Source organism: Apostichopus japonicus, chromosome 8, assembly GCF_037975245.1.
Source record: "Apostichopus japonicus isolate 1M-3 chromosome 8, ASM3797524v1, whole genome shotgun sequence".
NCBI classification, from domain to species: Eukaryota; Metazoa; Echinodermata; class Holothuroidea; order Aspidochirotida; family Stichopodidae; genus Apostichopus; species Apostichopus japonicus.
Window position 1 is genome coordinate 37,062,203 of NC_092568.1, and position 10,356 is coordinate 37,072,558.

General features: G+C 38.3%; 1 protein-coding gene across 2 annotated transcripts in view; it reads right to left on the reverse strand.

Moving 5' to 3' along the window:
• The window catches only part of LOC139971844 (uncharacterized), a 29,328-nt gene extending 21,212 nt beyond the window's left edge, over positions 1 to 8,116 (reverse strand). The window contains exons 1-6 of one of the 2 annotated variants that reach the window (XM_071978617.1): positions 7,827 to 8,116; positions 6,026 to 6,092; positions 5,044 to 5,143; positions 3,261 to 3,382; positions 1,896 to 2,133; positions 384 to 515 (exon numbers count right to left, since the gene is read on the reverse strand). In XM_071978617.1, the coding sequence (XP_071834718.1) occupies positions 2,061 to 2,133; positions 3,261 to 3,382; positions 5,044 to 5,143; positions 6,026 to 6,092; positions 7,827 to 7,953 (489 nt within the window). In that variant the 5' untranslated portion in view covers positions 7,954 to 8,116 and the 3' untranslated portion in view covers positions 384 to 515; positions 1,896 to 2,060. The remainder of the gene's footprint in view (positions 1 to 383; positions 516 to 1,895; positions 2,134 to 3,260; positions 3,383 to 5,043; positions 5,144 to 6,025; positions 6,093 to 7,826) is intronic. The other variant, XM_071978616.1, reaches the window with a different exon arrangement.
• Positions 8,117 to 10,356: the final 2,240 nt, after the last annotated feature.

The following is a 10,356-nucleotide window of genomic DNA, read 5'->3' on the forward strand; positions in this document are numbered from 1 at the left end:
GTGGAGATGATATATATAACAGTTGTTAAAGCAACACCAACTGTACATAGATTCATTAACACCCATGATGTTTCTACCTGTAATATTTGCAAACACGGCCTCTACTAACAACAGGAAATAATGTAATTAATGAAATAGAAGTCAAATTGCATCACCGAGGGCTATTTGGGGATGTAATGTTTAGACTTGTACATGGTATCTCCAAGAATGGACAAAACAATTCCTTAATAACTGCTCAAAACTTCAACCCCATCACCTGCTATCAAACATGGTACGACAATGTTTTCTGTTTGCATTCTCTTTAACAAATATAATTACCCCGTTATAGTTACACAAGAGGGTCAGTATATATAACGCTACTAAGCTGTTCCACTCTCGTTTACCTGTAACAGATCATCGACATGGTAAATAGGATGAGTCTTCGGAACTGTGGCCACTGAGTTAGCATGGGGAAAGATGGCCTTTGAATTCCATGAACTCGAAGCTGATTCTTGAAGCCCGACTGAGTAGTAAATCTGAAAACAAAGGAAAATATTATGAAATGGATACATGAATGATTGAACAAAAACACAAAATATTTCCAAAACGTTTTTTTTTATAATTTTTTTTTTAAACGTTTTAAACTTTTTTTTTCCGTGTGGTCCCAGTGAAAGAGGATCGAGGGAAGCAACCATTAAAGTACAAATTAATGTCCCATAAATAATTCATAGATTGAAATTAAATAATTCCAATAAAGTTTGTTGCCCAAGCTGAGGGTATTGCATATGAAAAACTCCAACTGAATGATTTCTGAAAGGAAGTGAGGTTTTCTTGTTTTTTGCTTCATGTCAACCCTTAAAGAAAAGCAAATTGATGAAATTTTCCAGTACAATTCTTATCCAAACAAAATGTTGTCTTTCACCACGAAAAAAATATTGTATCATTCATGAAACAAAAAGGATTTTTTTCCTAACCAATTAACGCGATAATTTTCCCTGCCTGGAGACGAACTGTCTCCATCAATCCCATTTTCCATTCCATTCCATTTTCATCATTGAATAGTATAAATTATTTCCAGTGTTGTAAATTTATGGAACAATATTAACAATAATCCCCTATGTCAGTCTCCCCCCCCCCCCCAAGTAATAATTAAGAAAATGTATATAAAAATTGAGACGAAGAATATTGAATTAACTCTTAATTAATTACTATTATTGTCTTTGGTTCCTATTAAATGATATTCTGTTAATTCTGATACAAAAGATTTTTTTTAATTACAACTACGGCTTTCCTCAATTTCTCTGTGCATATTTTCAGTCGGCTTAGAGCCATATTCGACGTTTCGTTTTTTTTTCTCAAATTTGAAAATTGATAGATTGCTAGTATTTTCCGATGAAAGACTTTTAATGAGTATAGCACGGTGACATTTGCGAGAGAAAGAACAAATATTCAACAATCGAAACAACAGAATATAGAAATTTTCATCAGAAATATGTCAAGTTTTGTGTGAAGTTTTTTTTTTGTTAAATTTAGAAACAGATCAAAACAAAGATAAATTATTTGCTATAATTCATGTTGTTTTGCAGATTGTTTGATTTTTGAACTGCCATGAATCATGAATAGTTTATAACAGGCTTAAATAATGTTACTATACGATATGGGAAAGCTTCTCTTTAACATATGTACTGTAAGCAGTTGGATAAAAGGGCCAGTTATAGGCAAGCATTCAGCAGGTATATACTATGTAATCATCAGTTATAGGGTGGCGGGGCAAATTTTAAATATTTTTTTCTTGTTGGCCGGGGGGGGGGCGTGCAGGAGATGCTCAGGGACGGGTGGACGGATATATCAGCAGGCTGTTAGTTTGCTTGAAAAACAATACTCAAGGAAGAATCAAGTTCTCTTAATTAACTCACCTCTCGTTTTTTGTCGCTAAGTACATCAAATTGACAACCTGTTGCGTCGATCCACTGTCTGACTCCATCAGGTGGACCAAAGGATATGAAGATTACCTTACAGTTGAGTCCTTTGAGCACATCTGCCTGCTCCTGTAGAGCAGACAGGTGCTGACGTCACGGGGGTCATTGAGAATGCCGGAGAAGGACCAAGAGGATGCTATTCTCCCCTGTCAGGAAGTCGGACAGAGTGGTTTGTCTGGAACAAGAGATAGTTATTCCCAGTTAAACACTCCTTTCTGCGCCATGCCTCGCTCGTTTCAGATTCATTTTCCAATTTATTTCAGCTTTCATTTTGAGCTGAACATGCAATTTTATAGTGGCCGACTGAATCTGCTCGACAAGTTTTCCAAACCTAACAAGAACTTTATTTAATGTAATGTTATTTGCAATTGAAAGAACTAACTAACTTTCCTAGAGTTCGTAACGAAATGAAACGATAGCGGCAGTAATATATGACTTCAGTTCGATCCACAACATTTTGAAGCCTAGATACTTTACATATATTATGCAACACATTTATAAAAGCATATGAACAGATCAGCACTTTCAAATTTTGTTTCATATTTAGCTTAAATGAAACATAACTGTTTCGTGATTACAAATTAGAATGTGAATTTGTGAGCACACATATTCATGAAATTCTATTTTTCTATCATAAATAGTATTAAATTCAATCTTGACAAATGCATTTGTCTATAACACTCCACACTTTGGAAACAGCTTTACAAATTGCATTCATCACCCAGGACTAACTTCAAAGGCATTAAAGTCAGGTACGTAGCCAGCCTTGTTCATATGAGGTGGCAAAGCCAATTATCTATACACTTTTTAATAAGAGAATTTAAGTTTACTTAACGCTTGAATGGGTATGACAATTCATTACAACATGTAGGCTGTACCCTCTGTTATGCCTTCAGATGTTAGAGGTGGGGATCACACAATTTGACTGATATCAATTTGGGGAGGGGTTCTAAGGGTGAGAGGTACTGTCCCCGCTTTGAACTCGAAACTTCGTGTTGAGGGTACTTTGCCTTCTGCTCACCGTGCAAACCCACCCCAATGCTTCCTCTGGCTATGCCGCTGGATGTATGAATCTTACAAACTGAACATCTGTAAGACTAACTTTGACAAGTATATACTCTATCAGTACTGTGAGACTTGCCACTTGGTATTACGTTTGAGCTTAACCATAAATAACAAGTATGCATGCTGCATGTCAGACTAGATGACAAACCATAACTGACCACGACGAAATTCATTCTTTATTTAATTACGTCCTGTCCCCCATAAACCAACCTATTCCAAATGTGTGAAATGAATTACTTTTCTGTTCGACCATCAACAAGGGTCACATCGACTGGGCCTCTGGAACCAACTTTTGCCTCAGTTACCGTACTTTTCACCATTCTCTGATCACATTTTAGCAATGATTCATCCCATTCATCCTGAAAAAAAAAATGATTTTAGTTGTAAAGATAATTATAACTCATATTTACATAGTGTGATAAATGCATGTTAAAGAAACATTGACACAGAATGAGGCTGTTTTTCTTCTTTAGGATGCAAATTAAAGTGATCAGTAACCATTAGTCATAGTTGTCACGCTTCTAAACAAATGAAATTCCAGATTTGTTTGAGACCAAAGCATGTTTTACGATTTTTTTCCCTACAGGACCTACAAACTTTTGAGGACCTAATGTTTAGGCTGCCACTCTTGCGAAATGAATGCTGCCCCATTGACCTTTGGTCGGAGGATGTCGAAAAAGCCATGAAGCCCAACATGGCATGCCATATTCTTACCTTTGCCATCTCTACAATGAAGGCTGCGACGGAAATTCGCAAATTGCAGATGACAATAATTTATTTTTTCGTATTTCTTTAATGTTATAGTCCTGTGCTGAGTGACAAGAAGCCTATCATATTTTGCACTATTGCTGTGTTACTCTATGCTGAACTTCCCTGTATTAACTTCCACTACTTTACTTTGCAATCATCCAACTGTTCTGATTTGAGACACACTATACCATACACGATACTGCACTACTGGGGTATGGTCTCTGGATTGTATAGTCTCAAACATTTATGCACTGTTCTGAATCATTCTGCAAAATGTTCTGCACCTTATGTAGTGTAATGATCTGCGATGTACTGCGACTTCCAGTGCGCATTCACTACACGTCATGTCTCACACTATTCTGCATTGTTTTGAACTACCCTGTCAATGTTCTTCAACTCACCGACCATGCGTTTTAATGCAATGCGCTTCACTGAATTTCCCTGAACAAGTTCACGTCAGTACAGTAGTTGCTAGTGGTCTTAAAAGCAACATGTAACCAACAGCATGTAAGCTAAGTATGTATCAAGTAATGACAATGCTTTGTAATGTCCCTGCTCTTCGGGGAATAAACCTATCCTGCACTATACTGCCTAACCTATACACTGCCTTGTGCTGTGCTACCCACCAAGGTTCAGCTCTGAGTAACAATTGCCTTTACTTTCTGACCCTGTAGGTGTCCTATTCCACCCACAGTATTATGTTATGTATGTTTCTTTGCTGTCCTAGCTGCAATGTTCTGCCCTACAATACCTTAATATACCAGGGGTTTCGATTAAATTTATACGAGGGCCAGAGAGAACATTGGTGGTAGCAAAGAGGGAAAGAGTACTAAGATCTCACCATATCTAGATTGAACAATGAGCAGGCTAGGGCAGTAGGTTGCCCAGGCCTACGACCTGGAGGGTCTGTCCACCTGATTAGTGCAAGAATCTGGGTTGAAATATATTGTAGGCCACACTTGGCCCACATGCCATCTCTTGAGAACCTACAACAGAAACTATTCCCTTTTCCTTTTTGTTTTATGAATTGTGCATACAATTTCTAAGAAACAGTATTCTTGGTTTGCCATGTTAATTCCACTCATTAATGTTTATATTATTCTCTAAGCAAACTGATACAACTATATTGGACTCATGGTGAGGGTTTCCTTGTGTGGTATTTTCTTTCTCTTAGTATGTCAATAAAGTATTTGGAATAAAATACCCTTTCTATTACATTTAATACACAATACAAGGTACACCTTACACCTTATTGAAGAAAGTACTTTACCTCCAACTCTAGCAGTTCGTCAAAGCAATCTCGTACATCGGGATCATGAAAGAACTTTTCAAACAATGATTCAAAAGCACTTCTGGTCCCAACTTTCAAACTGAAATAAAGAGAAACTTAATGAATTACTATCATGAGAGAGCTTAATTCTGATATTTGGTAAATTACCAAATTCTGGTAGTGGTACACAACTGTTACACCCCTCCCCCTCCCCTCCAAAGAAAATACAACGAATACTATATTTTCTTACATAGTGAAATATTAAAGTGTTGTATGTTATCACACAATATCATAATATTTATGCCCACAAGTAACAGTTATGGTCAAGTGGTTAGGGCAGTGGACTTGTGATCTAAGGATAACAGGTGCGAGCCCTGGCCAGATTATTGCGTTGTGTCCTTCACCCAGGTGTATAAATGGGGAAATGCGAGGTGACTTGTAAATAATATAGTTGCGTGCGCCGGTTTGTGGCTGCACCCTATGGGAAGTCCCCCAGAGGACACGTGGCTGTGGTGCCCCAGGAGATATTGTTTGAATTGTGCACACTTTGGAGTGTAGGTGTGACAAGTTACCAATGACCTGGGTTAAGTACAAAGCGCATAGAACTTCTGGATTATGCGCTATATAAATAACGGGGTAATAATAATAATAATAATAAACCAACAACTGTATACCAAGTTTGGATATTATCTGTGGCGGTATTGCAAATTAAAAATGTTGGTCCTTCCCCAAAATAACCTTTTGCGCCTAAATGGTCCGAAAAATATCCAGCCCAAACAAAGTGGCTCAAATACATTTAGGCCCCCCCCCCCTCCCCTACAGATTAAACCCTACAAAATGTAGACCCAAATGATCCCAAAAATATTGGGTCCCACAAAACATGGGCCGAAAAAGTGTGTCCCAAAGTGCCTTTGAGGTGGAAATAAGCTTTGCCCTCCCATCACCCCAAGCAATATCCTCCTTCTATGGCAATTAAACTCACTCCCTGAAGGCAGTTGCATATGCCCTGATTAGTGGACCACCGGTGGAACCAAGGAGGTCATTGAAATCTGTAAGAGATAGATACAGTAGTTAGGACACAAACAGATCATGCATGATACAGGGTTACAGTACCTTAACAAATCAGATATATATATATATATATATACAGCTATATATATACAGCTATATATATATATATTAATATAACTATATATTATATATATAGTTATATTGGTCACAGGGTTACATTCCTGTCCAGGGACTGGCAAACCTGGAAGCGGAAGGTCTCATGTGTAGAGTGGGATAGGGCTAAAGGATATATAGATTAGAAATCTCAGGTTTACTAGTATTTTGCAGAGGTAAAGTGACCCTTCTATACAACTGCACGAGTTTCAGATTTTGGCACTGTACAACAGGCAAGATCACTGAACTATCACTAGATGCATTGTAGCTAAAAGAATGGTATGCATGTGCCTTTAAAATAATTACAAATTTCCAATGTTTCATAAAAACCAAGAATCTTCCCAAATTCTTCTTGTGATTGATATGTATGGTAATCTTAAAATCCTCCCCCCCCCCCCCCCCCACGTCAAAAATTCGGGCCAAATAATTGAAAGTGTAAAACATCATTGTTTTAAGACAATTCTATTTGCAGTTTCAGGTAATTGTACTGGATACATAACTCATATTTATTTAAACATAAATATTAATATTTAATTTAGACACAGCTCTGTGATTGCCTTTTCAAAAGTTATATTTACTGTAGGCGTAACATGTAGTTACATTTACATCTAGAGTAAATTTCATTCCAGCGTACACTAAGTCAATAGCCAATAAATAAGCCAATAGATAAAACAGCACTCTCCACCGAGATAAATGTAATATGTGGCAAGCTAAATTTTGCAAGTCATTGAAGAATATATGCAATGCTGTACTGTGGTAATAAATATTAATAATGAAATTAGACACACCTCTGTGACTGCCCTATTCAAAATGTATATTTGCTGTATGCGCAACAGTTACAACTATATACATCTTAAGTAAAGTTCATTCCAACGTGCGCTTAGTCAATAGCCAATAGATAAGCCAATAGATAAAACAGCATTTTCCACAGAGATAAACGTAATATGAGGCAAGCTAATTGAAGCGTGTTTACAATGCTGTACTGTGGCAGGCTTACCAAAAATGTATTTATATTATATTAACCAGACAGCAAAAAGAAAAATAACAGTGGTTTCCAAGACTTCTTTTATCAAATGTACTTCTGCTTGTTCACCCGAAATAGCTCTTGTAATAATGTGCTGATTTCTGTTATGAGATATCATGTTTAAAAGGTTTTCAGAGTTTGACTGCTGGTGACCCAGATGATATTTGACCTACATCAAAAACAATTGAGTTTATCTATTCAATGTAACGAATCCGCATTCCAAGTATAAAAAATATCCATGCTTCCTAACTTGACATATTGTGTTTACAAAGTTTTCAAAATGTTTACCTCTGGTGACCTCAGATGACCTTGATCTCCACCAAAAAACAATTGCGGCGTTCTTTTGTCATCGAAACCAATTAATGATGCCATCCAAAGAAAGTAGCTTAGGCCTGTAGTTGAACTACTGGGCAGAGAAGTGCAAATATTATATTACTGGAAATTGATGACGACTGGGTAGGACTACGAGTTGTAAGAAATATTAATCTTAGGCCTACAGTGAATACGGTCAAACCTTAGACCTATGCCTAGGTCATTGGAAATAATCGGTATTAATAAAGAGGCTAAAAACGTATACTGACGGCACGCTCCATACCCATTTCTTTATCTTCTCTATTTCGTTGGCTCCCATCTTGTAAAGTTGACTTCAATGTTTGAAATGAATCAAGGAGTTGTGCTTTATCAACATCGGTCGAAGCTGATGCTCCGTCAACCTGAGCCATGTTAATTTACTACCCAGATATACAGGCAGCTGTTTTCTCATTCGTGATAGTTCACAATAAGGACTGACACTGCTGTCCTGGTCTTCTCTTTGGACTTTGCTACCTAGAGAATGAAAGAACCAATGACGCACGTATTTAGCTGTTAGTCAACCGTGACTAATCAGCCGATACATATGTACATGGTATCAATTTAACTTCATAAAACACTTAAGTTACACATCAGTGTTTCATCTGATGCACTTTGATCATTGAGCAAAGTTCAAGAAAGCAACAACCTTGTTTAATTTGTCAAAATAGAAACATATTCTTCACCCAGGTATAATGAAAGGAATTGCGTCAGGAACATCCAGCGGAGGAAAACGCTGGAAAAAAAGGTGGACTCATGAGGTGGGATGGTGGTGGCTGTTATGAGTTCCAAAAAATGGCGATACAACTATAGGTCATTGAAAAAGACAAAATTCGACCAACTTTCGAGAAAATCAGCCACTGAATTCATATTTCCAGAAATAAATAATAATTAGTAACCCACGCATGCTTCACCCTACTAACATCCAATGGAACAGTAGCTCGGAGTTACTCGGGTTACATGAATCATGTAATCACTCGACCATGGCCCTATCCAGGCCTTCTTACTCTAACAGTAGGCTTCTCGTACACTCACTAAATCTAGACACAAAGTCTGCTAGAACAGCTTCCACAATGAATGATCGGTACTTGAATGGTGATCCGTTGTGCTGACTACATAATGTGCCGAAGCAACCAAATTACTCGACATAAATTAATCAACACTTGAACATGCAACAGTAGGTCTTCTGTTCCACCTTGCGCTGTCATACTGTTTTAACAATAGTTAAACACCAACCAGCACTAGGAATACTCCCTCCAGGACTCCAGAGAGTGTGGAACCGAGTCCTACACACAGGGGGGAACTGGGTCTTAAAACCGGCCCGGGCATTTTTCACCTAGACCGGCCCATTATTCATTGATATGTTACTAAGTACTAGTGATCGCCGTCCTGGGGGAGGGGTCCAAGGGGAGGGAGATTTTTTTTGAAGTTAAGGCATGCCTAGATTCAAAATGGTGCTATATTTCTAAATTTTGTAGGTTATACAATAATACTTTAAAAAAAGACCCAAACATAATTCCAGAAGCAACACTCGATTAAACTGAGGAAAGTTTAAAACGTTAACAAAAATAGGCGAAAAAAATTATGTTTTAGACTGGATTTTAATTAGTTTATCAAGCATTTTTGTGACAACGTGCTTCATAAAATTGAGAAACACCTAAATAAAATCCACTAAAACATATATGTTTAATAACACGAGTATAATGTCATGTCTACGAGAGTAGGAGCCTACGCAGTTCGCTGCTTCTGACAGCCACACCATCAATAATAATGTTAATGTCAAGTTTGACCAAGATCCTTTTTTTCCACAGACATCAATATGAACGCCTCCAGATGTTCTTGTGTCATTTTACTTCTCAACGGTATTATATTCTCTTCAAGGCAGAGAAAGAACGTTCACATGCCACTTGTGACACAGGTAGCGTTACCAGCAGATTGTAGGCAAGCCCAATGCTCTTGTAAGCATCGGTGAAAAGGTTCAACTTGAGGAGCACCTTGTAGCAGCAGAGATCGAGGACAGTCTGTACATGACTAATTCCCACACTTAAAAATGTATTTCTACACAGCCCGTCTGTATATTCTATTAACTACTCTGAAAATGGGCTGTAAATTGTACCAGGCTCCCCATCCCACCGGCCCATCGGGCCACCGGCCCACCGGGCATTGCCCAAGTGCCCGTGTGGCCAGTCCGCCACTGCGACTACACAGCACCTCCATCCGTCTCATCAACATCCACAGCACCATTAAATTCACCTCTGATTACTCTCACCAACATTTTAACTTCCTCGATGTGACTGTTCGCAAGGAGCACGGTTCTCTCTCTATTGACATATACACCAAGCCCACAGACACCCACCAGTATCTCCATTCTTCTAGCTACTATCCCCGCCACTGCAAGTCTGGAATTGCCGTACAGTCAAGCACTTCGTCTTCTTCGCATATGTTCTAACAATTCCTATTTCATTCGTCATACAGATGTTTAGGAAAAACACCTTACTGCCAGGGGCCATAGTGCCAGAAGAGTGCGTGAAGCCATTCAAAGAGTTCGCTCCCTATCCAGATCATCTACATTGGCAGTGAAGGACAAAAAGATGCATCGTCTGCAGCCACCACATTATGGAATCCAATTCCATCACCAGCCACAGCACCCAACTCACACACAAGACTAAGGGTCACATCACTTGCACAACCTCTTTTGTCATATACCTCATTTCTTGTAGAGTTTGTGGCATCTAGTATGTTGGTGAAACCAAAACCATTCTTAAGAAGCGGTTACA